The 13,529-nt window shown below is 42.5% G+C and overlaps 1 protein-coding gene across 2 annotated transcripts in view; it reads left to right on the top strand.

Moving 5' to 3' along the window:
- Positions 1-13,529, top strand: part of MTHFD1 (methylenetetrahydrofolate dehydrogenase, cyclohydrolase and formyltetrahydrofolate synthetase 1) — a gene marked incomplete at its 5' end in the record, with an annotated part of 58,646 nt that overhangs the window by 19,105 nt on the left and 26,012 nt on the right. For both annotated transcript variants that reach the window (XM_079701231.1, XM_079701230.1), the window contains 7 exons: positions 1,002-1,061; positions 1,504-1,557; positions 2,427-2,563; positions 2,685-2,785; positions 4,553-4,689; positions 5,572-5,683; positions 13,354-13,481. In XM_079701231.1, the coding sequence (XP_079557357.1) occupies positions 1,002-1,061; positions 1,504-1,557; positions 2,427-2,563; positions 2,685-2,785; positions 4,553-4,689; positions 5,572-5,683; positions 13,354-13,481 (729 nt within the window). The remainder of the gene's footprint in view (positions 1-1,001; positions 1,062-1,503; positions 1,558-2,426; positions 2,564-2,684; positions 2,786-4,552; positions 4,690-5,571; positions 5,684-13,353; positions 13,482-13,529) is intronic.

Below are 13,529 nucleotides of genomic sequence, written 5' to 3' on the forward strand. Positions count from 1 at the left end.
CACCTTGAATTCCTTTCAGGGTGTACTTGCAGGTCAGCAACTGCAGGGGCTAATGACTTGATCCTTATAGAACTGAAATGGCAGGCAAAATTCTTTGTTTACAATATTAATAAAAATGAAAAAACAGTACTCTATTTCCTACTTTGATCTAAAAATCCCAGAGTGTATTAAATCTGGTAACTGAATCAATGAAGGTTGGATGATAGAGGCAAAGATCATATATATAAAATGACGAAAACAAAACATGAGAGGCTCTAAAATTCTAGGGAAGCCCCACAGGAAGCACCTAATGCACTTAGGTGCAAATAACCCATAGAAAAATCAAATTCCCCTCACAGCATTCATCTGGCTCTTGAAATTCAAATTAGCACTGGCAAAACTGAGACTTCTCTATAAAGGACACCTGCAGCTAAGAGTAAGGCTGTGTTCTGTGAGCCTGAGGGGAGCTTCCAGTAACAGCATCAGCGTGACCAGACCTGGAGATACTCTGTTCCTAGGGCCAGCTTCTTTCTCCACGGTTGTCCTGTTTAAAGCGACCATGCATCAGTTACCTTTGGTGTCAAGGACGTACCGTTTTTCCCTCTGCAGTTTTGGGAGAAACCAAACTTATTGTGGCATATCACCCCGAGAGGACGTTTCAACTTTGAAAAGGACAAATGTCAACCACCGAAACATGGAAAAATATTTGTAAAGGAAAATTTTAGATAAATGATTACAGTGGAAAACTAAATATGTCCGTGATTAAAGAAACAGGGAACATAGTGAAACCTAGCATGGTGGGGCAGGGGACTTGGCTTCTGCGTGCTTCCTCCTCTGTCTTGAGGGCAGCAGACTGCCGTTTGCCTGGCGTGGGCGTCTGTTCCGTGTGAGCTAGGATTAGGTCCACCCTAACAGGAGTCTCACGATTAAATATTCCTTTTATCAAAACTAAAATTTTAGAAGCTTTTCCATACACTTTGCCTTTCCCTAATCGTCTGATTTGCATGTCTTTATTATTCTAGGTCGGCAACAGAGATGATTCTAATCTTTATATAAACGTGAAGCTGAAGGCTGCTGAAGAGGTGAAGCCCAGAACAGCGGCGCCAACGCCCCCCCTCCACTCTTACCCCTCCCCCTCCCCAGGTCCTGTCTGCCACCCCTTCCCCTTTGTGCTCCCCCGACAAAAACTTTTATCGCCCACAGCAGACTTCAGTTTCTGTATTTCGCAAGTTAGAAATGGCTGACAGAGCTTCAGCCTCTGGTTTGCCCTGGAATGTTTTCTAATCAGTGATCCGCTTGCTTCTAAAGAGCAGGAATAGTGGACATAAAACTGCTTAAGTGCCGTGGTGACAGTTAACAAGTAAACGATGGATGGGTCAAAGTGAGAGACTCATTCTTCAGGATATATGAGGGTGAAATGATGCCTGCCACCTCCTGGTTTGTCTTAGTCACATCTGTAGAAGAAATGGGCCCATGTCTCGAGTCCTTTTGCCATGTACCTGTTTTAAATGTTCATTCTTGCAGATCGGGATCAAAGCCACGCACATTAAGTTACCACGAACGGCCACAGAATCTGAGGTGAGCTGTTAAGAATCAACTATTAAGAGGGCAGCTGAAGTGCTTTCCTCTCTGGTTTTAGTTCAGTGGAACTTTAGGGACTGATGCATTCAGCATACAAGAGACCTCCAGGTAATTCTTTCTTCACAGACTCAGCCTTCAGGAAATCTTTGAAAATACCCACAGAGTACATGGGGCAGTGCTAGGTATGAATGTTTGGTACTCCCAATGTGATTGCTGCATCATTTGTTTGCAAATCACCTGCGATGTTCATTGAAAACTGATCATTGGCCTGTTGTTACCTGCACTTGAAAAATGAAATGTATATTTCATTTCTATGATGTTCAAGAATAGGCAGAACAGATCATGGGTGAGTAAAGTCAGAACTGTGGGGGATTAACTGGGAAGCGGCAGGAGGGAAAAGGGACTTCCTGAGGTCGTGGAAATGTTCTACATCTGCACTGTCCAGCAGGATGGCCACTAACCCCATGTGGTCATTTAATTAAGATGAAATAAAGTTTAAAATTCCGTTCCTCAGTTGAACTAAGCCACATTTCTAGTATTTTAGTAGCCACTTGTAAGGTACAAATTACAGAACATTTCTATCATCACAGAAATCTTGATTTGGGTGATGGTACCATGGATTTTACTGTTGCAGTAATAGTTTATTAAAGTTCTTAGCTCTTTTGTTTGTTGGATTTCTTGCAAAACACCTGAAGGTTACATTCCATGTTAAGGTAGAGTTGCTCTCAGGATCCAAGGCAAGGTACATTCTGAGATGGACTGCAGTTAAACTCTCGGGAGGAAAATGGGACTTCTGACTTGGAAAGTGTTTCTCCACCCTGTTGATTTCTGTGTGGTATATAAGTTATATGTGGTATTATTTTTAGGTGTTAAAGTGCATTACATCTTTGAATGAAGACCTCAATGTGCATGGTTTCATAGTGCAGCTACCTTTAGATTCAGAGAATCCCATTAACACTGAAGCGTTGGTCAATGCTATTGCACCCGAAAAGGATGTGGACGGGTAAGTGTGACTTGGCTTTCTGTACCACATTGCATGATTGTGACTATAATATATTTCTACTTCAGGAACACATCATTTTGGTTCTAAAGAGTAAAGACACCTATCACTTTCCTTGTTTCAGATTGACTAGCATCAGTGCTGGAAAACTTGCTAGAGGTAACCTAAATGACTGTTTCATCCCTTGTACACCCAAAGGATGCTTGGAACTCATCAAGAAGACAGGTAAAAACAACCAGACAAAAACAAAGGACCATTTCATGGAGCCTGATCTTGACCTTCAGAGGTATAGGGGAGATACACTGTGAGCCCTAAATAAGTGGGCTTGATTGGCACAAGGACCTGTGTGCTAGGGGCTTCTTTACCTAAATTCTCAATTTTCTCAACAACCCTATGAAGTAGGTAAGTATTGTTTAATAGCTGAGAAGACATTCTCAGAGAGATTGAGTAATTTGTCCAAGAGGCAGCAGAGCCAAGATTTGAACTCAGAGTTATTTGAGTACAAAGCAATTTATTTTGTGTGAAAAAGTAACCTATATGATAATAAAGATTCAGATAGTCCGTAGGGTGCATGGTGAAAAGTCTGAATCCCAGAATGGGCCCCGAGTCACCGTTGTAGATCTAGGAAATGGATTCCTTGGATAATTGGCCGTATTACCCAATTACCTAGTCAGCCTCTTGGTATTTTAATTTCATCGTGAATACTTTTTAGCAGAGGTTATTTTTCACAAGGAAGTGCGCCCTGTTTAAAGGAAGTGGATCAGAAATTTCAAGGGGAAAGTGTTAGCTAACGTAAGTTAAAATTTTCTGTGGCTGGCAAGGAAAGGTCAATCTGTAAGCCTTGGGACAGCTATTATTGTTCAGTCCTACAGCAAAATTTATACTCTATGGCATGTTTAGCACACAGTGTGTTCCAACTTGATAGAAAAAAATCCCATGAGCCGTGGCAGCTGTAGGCTCCCCACCTCCACTTGTTGATATTGAAGCGACCATTTGCCCTAATGCAGCTTCAGGTCCTTTACTGTACCCTAAAAAGTATAGAAAGTTACCTTGTAAACACTTCACACTTTGAAGGCTTTACTTCTAGATGTTCATGATGTTAGCGTTTTATAGAAACTTAACTTTTTTGGATAGAGTTAATGTTACACAAGAAGCACGATTTAAACACAAACTGCCTTAAGGAAGAGTTTGCTTCAGTGGGGCTGGGTAGAAGGGCTCAGTAGAGTCCTCAGGACCTTATTTCTGCTCCCCTTTGCGTGGTGGCTCGTTCTGAGCTCTACTTGGTGGCCCCGAGCAGCTCCAGCCTGTTGCATCCTTGTGCCTAAGAGTCATGGGATGGATCTCATTGTCCAGGGGATGAAATATGGTCACTTGTTCACTCTTGGGTGTTCACCCACACCATCTCTACTGAGGAGAGTATGTCAGTCCTGAAAAGGACATTGGGATAATGCCAGAAGAATGGGTGCTCAGTAAACAAAAAGAAAATTTTTTGCTACAGTTAAGTTCCCCTTTATCACTTCCCTGCAAATAACCCTGTGGCTCAGGCCCTAAGCCAAAAGAGAAATTTGGATGAGGAACTAAAGAGTTACTGATACTAATCTACCTTCCCTCCACCCCATTACATTCACCCTGTTTCTTATAACTGTTTTTCCCATGTAATGTAATATGTCCTCTTCTTCCCTATGGCTGTTTAGCTGTATGTCAGGGTTTCTTTCTGATTTGAGTGTAGGTTTTCTCCCCACTCTCCTATGACTCAATGAATGGATCTTGGCTTAAGCTCCTCTCAAAAACCCACAGCAAGAAGGACAGATGTACAAGTCCCAACTTGTAGCTGAAACCCTGGGTAGCCAAAGAAGGGATGGTTTTAGGAAGATTGCTTTTTGATGCTAAGAACCTGCTTTTGTGCACTTGTCCTGAGTTCTCCCATTTAGGTGGCATGCGAAGGAGGGCAGCTTCCCCCAGTTCTCTGATGCACGCTGGCTTTTCTTTCAGGGGTGCAGATCGCTGGAAGGCACGCTGTGGTGGTCGGGCGCAGTAAAATAGTTGGTGCCCCAATGCATGACCTGCTTCTGTGGAGCCACGCCACAGTGACCACCTGCCACTCCAAGACTGCCCACCTAGGCGAGGAGGTAAGGGGTCGTGCACGCGCGTTTGCATGCCTGTTCCCGCGTGTGGCGGGGGTTCTTGCCTAATGGGGATGGTTCATATTTAAGTGCCAGAAGCTGCCATGTACTTTATTACCTCATTACCGCGTTTAACCCCTCTAACAATTCTGTGATTCTTGTCTGCTTTACAAGATGAAGAAATAAATTCAAATTTAAAACTTGTCCAAGTCTATGCAGATTTTTGTTTGGACTGTATTCTTTCTGTGCCAGTCCGTCTCGTGGTAGATAGGGGTTAGCAGTATAGGAACTGGGGTTGACCCATGGCAGCCAGATCCCACATATGCGACAGTGGGTGGTCTCAGAGGTGGAGGTGTCCAGAGCGGGTTATGGACAGTGGTCTTGTGACCTCAGTCACAGCTTGTTCTTGACCCCTGCATCAGATTCCTGAGCCCAGAAATTCTCACATGGACACATCCAATTGACAGTGCAGTCTGTTAAGTGTGGGGAGAGACCAGGAGAGAGGCCTAGCACCTCTTTAATCCTCCCCAAGCAATGCTCTGCTGAAGGTGGTGGTCCTCACATTCGGGGGAAGAGGGGGCAGTCTCCAGGTGTCATGTAATTCAGGGACGTTGTCCCAGGCCTGTGGCTCCAAGCCTGTACTCCTCCCTGTCTCAAAGGTTCTCATCAGGTTCCCCATTCAGTAAAATATCTAGTGAAAGGGGAGGTTTTGGCGTGTGTAGGAATGAGCACAGTATATGAAGAGCTGTCAGAGACAGTGTGTGGCCTGCATAAAATAACTGACGACAATGAAGAATTTCATACAAAGCTTAGGGATGTCCTTTCCACTTCTAGATTTTTTTTATGTTTCACTGTTTAGTTTCTGAAGTCAGAACTGTCTTTCCCTAGATAAGTAAAGGTGACATCCTGGTAGTTGCAACTGGTCAGCCTGAAATGGTGAAAGGGGAATGGATCAAACCGGGGGCAATAGTCATCGACTGTGGAATCAATTATGTCCCAGGTGAGTGTTGCTGGGGGAAGAAGGTGGTTTCTGGAGGCGGGCTGGGCAGAGGAAGATGAAGCCCAAGCAAGAACCCCTTGTCCCATTTTAGGCTTGAAGTGCTAAGGTTTAGAGTGATCAGCCTACCCATGGGGGCATGAAGTTAGTAGACGGCACAGTTGCCCCTTGCAGGAAGAGCCTGTGATTTTAGCCACTGTGCCGTGCCGTGCAGTCCAAGATGACCTTGTCCAGGGAGAGGGTGGGAGAGGAGGCAAGATGATTTCTTGCTTTATCATCACGTAGAGATGGCTTTTAACAAAGGATGGTTAAAATATAGTGTGATCTTTGCAAAGTGCTGTGAGACTCCAGGAGAGGGACACATTGTGTCAAGAGTCCTCTAGTTAGGGCTTTGCAAAGATGTTTGGCCTGGGCTGTTTCTAGGCCAAGGATAAAGCCAACATTATAGTCATGTCCAAAACTGTCCTTGCATCCTCGTCCCTAAGTTACCCCTCACTGCACTGTTTGGTTAGTGATATCATCACCATTCTTCCTTCCCACAAGTCTGAAACCTTTTAGTTTCCCTCCCAATCGTTCCATGTATGGATCCGTTTTTAAATCTTATGAGTTTTTTTCCCTTTCTTCTCTGTTCTCAGTGTCACCACTGAGGGTCACCCTCTCTGTTGGATGCACTGCTATAAATTTCTCCCTGGTCTCCCTACCGCCAGCTGATTCCCACTCAGATCCATCTGTGCGCTCTTGCCATGTTTACGGGTCTTGATGTGGACCTGTGAGCCTCTTTCTTCCATGTTACCTGCCAGACTCCTTAGCCCCATACTACTTTCAGCCACCTCTGTGGCCTTCTTTCTCACACACACTTTGTGAATACCTGTCTTAAACTGTTGTAAAATGGACCACATGCTCTCCCGCACATGCCTGTTTGTACTTTGCTGCTCCTCTGCCTGCATCTTTAGTGGGGCAGGCTGTTCTTTGCTCATGAAGTTTTCAAACGTAAAATCTGAAAGGACAATTCAGTGAATACTTGTATACATACCTCGTGGGTTCAAAAAAGGAACAATGTTTAATCAAGTGACTGTTTCTGTGCATCAGGCACCACTCCAGGCCTTGGGCTACACAACTGAATAAAGCTCAACCGTGATCTTCCCTTTCAATGACTTCCTCCCCACCTCCTCTCTGTCCAAAATGTCCATTCTTCCTTCCAAACCTTGTCTGATTTGCCTTCAGCAAGAGATGATCTCTCCTTCTTTGAAAATCCTTCTCTCCCTCCCTCCCTTCCTGCAGAACTTGGTGTTTCTCTCACTGTGTGTCTCTCATGCCTGGTGTCCTGTGCCTCTCCTCCACTAGTCTGCCTATAGGTGCCGTGTCCAGCTTGTGCCTTCTGACTGCTGGCACCCATATCTGTTGGAATGTTAAAAAGAGTTATAGCAAGAATATTCTTTTTCCTCCCCTCCCATCTCAAGTTTGAAATATAGACACTAAGCTGCCAGGAACATGAGTCACTGTCAAGCCTTCACCGTTTTTAACCTCCCTCCCACTCTCCGTACCATGTTTTTAAGACAGTAGCTCATAATTGATCACTCATTTTCTTGTAGTATAATTATCTGATGGGTGATAAAGAAATCTCCTACAACTCCTCACTTTCAGTACTTGCAATGTGACATTCAAGCTCATTCTGTTTAAAACCTTGCATCTTCTCTATCATATTTCTGCTTTTGACTTTTTTTGTTTTAGGCTGGATTTGAGAGAGGGAAGAAGAAAAACCTGGGTAGGGCTCTTGAGTCTCGTATGAAATGAAATGTTGACTTACACATGAAACTTAACCTCCTATTCACATTTATTCCTCATGTAGAAGGTAAAATATGAATAAGGTCAGAGCAGTATCTTTCCTCCTGGTCAGCTGTACTTTTTCTGATCCTGGGGATATAGGTGAATAAGTATCGTTACTGTTGGCCAAGGAAGGCAGGATCACTGTTACAGACCCGAGGGTGAGCAGGAGGACCTAAAGACTGCTCTTTGCAAGTGTTCATTCCTTTTTTTTTTTTTATTGTTATTGATGTACAGTTGATTTACAATGTTATGTTAGTTTCAGGTGCACAGCAAAGTGAATCAGGTATACATATATATATATATATCCACTCTTTTTTAGGTTCTTTTCCCATATAGGCCATTACAGAGTATTGAGTAGAGTTCCCTGTGCTATACAGTAGGTCCTTATTAGTTATCTATTTTATATATAATAGTGTGAATGTGTCAATCCCAGTCTCCCAATTTATCACGTCCCCTTTTACCCCCTGGTAACCCAAAGTTTGTTTTCTACATCTGTAACTCTATTTCTGTTTTGTAGGTAAGTTCATTTGTACCCTTTTTTTTAGATTCCACATATAAGTGATATCATGATATTTGTCTTTCTCTGACTTACTTCACTCAGTATGACAATCTCTGGGTCCATCCATGTTGCTGCAAATGGCATTATTTCGTTCTTTTTTATGGCTGTGTAGTATTTCATTGTATATATGTACCACATCTTCTTTATCCATTCCTCTGTTGATGGGCATTTAGGTTGCTTCCATGTCCTGGCTGTCGTAAACAGGGCTGCAGTGAACATTGGAGTGCATGTATCTTTTTGAATTATGGTTTTCTCTGGATATATGCACAGGAGTGGGATTGCTGGATCATATGGTAGCTCTATTTTTGGTTTTTTTAAGGAGCCTCCATACTGTTCTCTATAGTGACTGTACCAATTTACATTCCCACCAACAGTGTAGGAGGGTTCAAATGTTCATTCTTGAAACACCACTTTCCACAACTGGGCCACTTCTTGGTTCACATTTTGATTACTTAAATCATTTGCTTGGTCCTTTCAGGGATAACATCTTAAGTTATTTTCCAAATTAAGGATGAATTAAGGTACGTAGTTTTTTGTTGTTGTTGTTGTTTTGTTACGGGTTTTTGTTTTGTTGTGTTTTTTTTTTTTTGAGGAATATTTTTTTAAGATTCATGTACAGAGCAGAAAGTATTGGCCAGAGAAACATGTAAAAGTGTTCTTCCTGGTGGTTTATTAAAGATAATTTGAAAAGGGCTGGATTAATAGTGTTTTATTTGGAAGGGTTATAAAAGGGGGGAAAGATTCCTAACCCCCCTCAATCCAGTCTCAACCTATCCGGCGTAGTGGCTCCTATACTGGACCCTGTTATTGGGGCCCACAAATTACATGTGAAGGACTCAAGGCTCAGCTGGATTGGGTTTTTTTTTCCCTCTACCGTGCAGCTTGCAGGATCTTAGTTCCCCGACCAGGGATTATAAACCCATGCCCCCTGGAGTGGAAGCGCAAAGTCCTAACATTGGACCGCCAGGGAAGTCCCTTAGCTGGATCTTAAGTAGTTTTGCACTAATAGTTCCAGATGAAAGAGAAATTCTAGGGCTGGGATAGATAAGCAAAATGTTTGTTGGTTACTGAAGCCACGTGCTTAGAGACGGGGTCACTTTTCCACTGACCACATCACACCTTCCGTGGAACCCTGTACGTACATCAGAGGGCACTGAAGCCAGCCCTGATAGCGTTTGATTAAGGAGCAGAGCTGAGCTCACCCAGTGCAGCGTTAGGTTGTGCAGTAATTGACGTGTCTCCTATATATGCAGAAACACACGGAGAAAGTGACTAACATTCATAAATAGAAGGAGGTACGGGGGTATTTTTAGCTAACTTCAGTGTTAGACAATTGAAACCCATACAAGGGCAACCCTCGATCCTTATTTCCCTGGCATTTTGAAACGACCTTAGTGATTATGAGAGGAAATGTTCTGCCATTGCCGTAGCTTGCTGCCTTATAATCTAGAAGCCTGAAACCATCACAAGGGGTTGTGTTCACCAGCTCCTGAGAGTACATATAGAAAATATCTAATGTATCTAGGGTAGGAAGAGAAACCCTTATGTTTGGAGAGTGTTTTTTCTTTTAAATTAATTTATTTATTTTTGGCTGTGTTGGGTCTTTGTTGCTGCGCGCAGGCTTTCTCTAGTTGCGGCGAGCGGGGGCTACTCTTCGTTGCGGTTCGCAGGCTTCCCATTGCAGTGGCTTCTCTTGTTGCGGGGCACGGGCTCTAGGTGTGTGGGCTTTAGTAGCTGTGGCTTGCGGGCTCTAGAGCTCAGGCTCAGTAGTTGTGGCGCACGGGCTTAGTTTCTCCGCGGCATGTGGGATCTTCCCGGACCAGGGCTCGAACCCGTGTCCCCTGCATTGGCAGGCAGATTCTTAACAACTGTGCCACCAGGGAAGCCCGGAGAGTGTTTTTTCAATCTCAAGAAATACACACAATTTCTTACTTGATTCTCCTCAAGCTTGTGAAATAGGTAGTGTTCATCCTTCTTTGCCCCTTTGGACTTCTGATCAGTAAGGAGCCCACAGGGACTGGAGACTCGAGGTTAGTGAAAGAGCCGATCCTAGAGCCGAAGTCGCTTAATTCTGGCTTTTGGGCTGAATCCTGAGGCTTCCTTTCTTAGTTGTGGCAATCTGATCAAAGAGGTGAAATGGCTAAGATCTTACCAGGTCCTGCCTTAGAACCAACCACAAGGTCTAGCCCTGTCCCCAGCCCCTCCTGGAAGTACACTGAAGCCAAGTGTAGGAGTGAGTGAGCAGTGATGCATCATGGGGTTTTGTTCTCTTGAATAGCTATTCTTTGCTGCTAAGATTTGTAGTTGTTCTTGTATCCTTTTAACGGGAGTGTAATTATATTCTTTGCCTTTTTGCATACATTTAAGTAGCTGCTCGTCTTTGGAACTGGATGTTGAATTGTTCCTCCAGCTCATGCCTGGAGCTTACAAAATGCTGACAGTTGCTGTAGAAACCGTATCTGGCAGCTGTGATATAGCTGGAGCTTTGTGCACCCAAAAAATTCCTTTGAAGGCCTTGGCAAATTAACATTTTAAAAGGTGCTCATTGTATACTTGGTGGTTGGCTTTAAGAATAAAAAACAGTTGGTATTTTATTTGCCAACCTGACAGAAGACAAAAGGATTCTCCTGGTTCTGAAAAACCACTTAAGCATCTTGTGGAATTTTGCAGGTAAAGTAAGTTTCTCACTAGGAGATAGCAAACACCTGTCATCCCACAGCTTTTTTTTTTTTAAACATCTTTATTGGAGTATAATTGCTTTGCATTGTTGTGTTAGTTTCTGCTGTACAACGAAGTGAATCAGCTATACATATACATATATCCCCATATCCCATCCCTCCTGCGTCTCCCTCCCACTCCTCTAGGTGGTCACAAAGCACTGAGCTGATCTCCCTGTGCTATGCGGCTGCTTCCCACTAGCTATCTGTTTTACGTTTGGTAGTGTATATATGTCAATGCCACTCTCTCACTTCGTCCCAGCTTACCCTCCCCCTTCCCCGTGTCCTCAAGTCCATTCTCTCTGTCTGTGTCTTTATTCCTGTCCTGCCCCTGGGTTCATCAGAACCATTTTTTTTTTTTTTAGATTCCATATATATGTGTTAGTGTTCAGTATTTGTTTTTCTCTTTCTAACTTACTTCACTCTGTGTGACTGACTCTAGGTCCATCCACCTCACTACAAATAACTCAATTTTGTTTTTTTAATGACTGAGTAATATTCCACTGTATATATGTGCCACATCTTCTTTATCCATTCATCTATCAATGGACCCTTAGGTTGCTTCCATGTCCTGGCTATTGTAAATAGTGCTGCAGTGAACAGTGTGGTACATGACTCTTTTTGAATTATGGTTTTCTCAGGGTATATGCCCAGTAGTGGGATTGCTGGGTCATATGGTAGTTCTGTTTTTAGTTTTTTAAGGAACCTCCATACTGTTCTCCATAGTGGCTGTATCAATTTACATTCCCACCAACAGTGCAAGAGGGTTCCCTTTTTTCCACACCATCTCCAACATTTATTGTTTGTAGATTTTTTATAATGGCCATTCTGCCCGGTGTGAGGTGATACCTCATTGTAGTTTTGATTTGCATTTCTCTAATGATTAGTGATGTTGAGCATTCTTTCATGTGTTTGTTGGCAATCTATATCTTTTTTAGAGAAATGTCTATTTAGGTCTTCTGCCCATTTTTGGATTGGGTTGTTGGTTTGTTTTTTTTTTTTTTTGAGCTGCATGAGCTGCTTGTATATTTTGGAGATTATCCTCTTGTCAGTTGCTTCATTTGCACATATTTTCTCCCATTCTGAGAGTCGTCTTTTCGTCTCATTTATGGTTTCCTTTGCTGTGCAAAAGCTTTTAAGTTTCATTAGGTCCCATTTGTTTATTTTTGTTTTTATTTCCATTTCTCTAGGAGGTGGGTCAAAAATGATCTTGCTGTGATTTATGTGATAGAGCGTTCTGCCTGTGTTTTCCTCTAAGAGTTTTATAGTGTCTGGCCTTACATTTAGGTCTTTAATCCATTTTGAGTCTATTTTTGTGTATGGTGTTAGGGAGTGTTCTAATTTCATTTTTTTTACATGTACCTGTCCAGTTTTCCCAGCACCACTTATTGAAGAGACTGTCTTTTCTCCATTGTATATTCTTGCCTCCTTTATCAAAAATAAGGTGACCATATGTGTGTGGGTTTATCTCTGGGCTTTCTATCCTGTTCCATTAATCTATATTTCTGTTTTTGTGCCAGTACCATACTGTTTTTTGTTGTTGTTGTTTTTAGTACCATACTGCCTTGATTACTGTATCTTTGTAGTATAGTTGGAAGTCAGGGAAACTGATTCCTTCAGCTCCATTTTTCTTTCTCAAGATTGCTTTGGCTATTCGGGGTCTTTTGTGTTTCCATACAATTGTGCAATTTTTTGTTCTAGTTCTGTGAAAAATGCCATTGGTAGTTTGATAGGGATTGCACTGAATCTGTAGATTGCCCTGGGTAGTATAGTCATTTTCACAGTGTTGATTCTTCTAATCCAAGGACATGGTATATCTCTCCATTGGTTTGTATCATCTTTAATTTCTTTCATCAGTGTCTTATAGTTTTCTGCATACAGGTCTTTTGTCTCCTTAGGTAGGTTTATTCCTAGGTATGTTATTCTTTTTGTTTCAGTGGTAAATGGGAGTGTTTCCTTAGTTTCCCTTTCAGATTTTTCATCATTAGTGTATAGGAATGCAAGAGATTTCTGTGCATTAATTTTGTATCCTGCTACTTTACCAAATTCATTGATTAGCTCTAGTAGTTTTCTGGTACCATCTTTAGGATTCTCTGTGTATAATATCATGTCATCTGCAAACAGTGACAGTTTTACTTCTTCTTTTCCAATTTGGATTCCTGTTATTTCTTTTTCTTCTCTGATTGCTGTGGCTAAAACTTCCAAAACTCTGTTGAAGAATAGTGGTGAGAGTGGGCAACCTTATCTTGTTCCTGATCTTAGTGGGAATGGTTTCAGTTTTTCACCATTGAGAACAGTGTTGGTTGTGGGTTTGTCACATTTGGCCTTCATTATGTTGAGGTAAGTTCCCTCTATGCCTACTTTCTGGAGAGTTTTTATCATAAATGGGGAGCTTTTATCGCATCCCACAGCTTTTAAGTAAAGTAGGCACTTGAACCAGATGGGACTACACACCCTAAACTCGACTTAGTTTTTGGAACAAGCTGTTGTAATTGATCACCTAACTTAGAAATAAGCACCAGGATTGTGATTCTGAGACTGTGCTTTGATTTTTTTACCTCTTTGACCAGATGATACAAAACCAAGTGGGAGGAAAATTGTGGGTGATGTGGCATACAAGGAGGCCAAGGAGAAGGCAAGCTTCATTACTCCTGTCCCTGGTGGCGTCGGGCCAATGACAGTGGTGATGCTAATGCAGGTAAGTGTGAATGGACGTTTCTGTAATAGTTCTACGAAGCTGATAGAA

This window comes from Hyperoodon ampullatus (assembly GCF_949752795.1).
Source record: "Hyperoodon ampullatus genome assembly, chromosome: 3".
NCBI classification, from domain to species: domain Eukaryota; kingdom Metazoa; phylum Chordata; class Mammalia; order Artiodactyla; family Ziphiidae; genus Hyperoodon; species Hyperoodon ampullatus.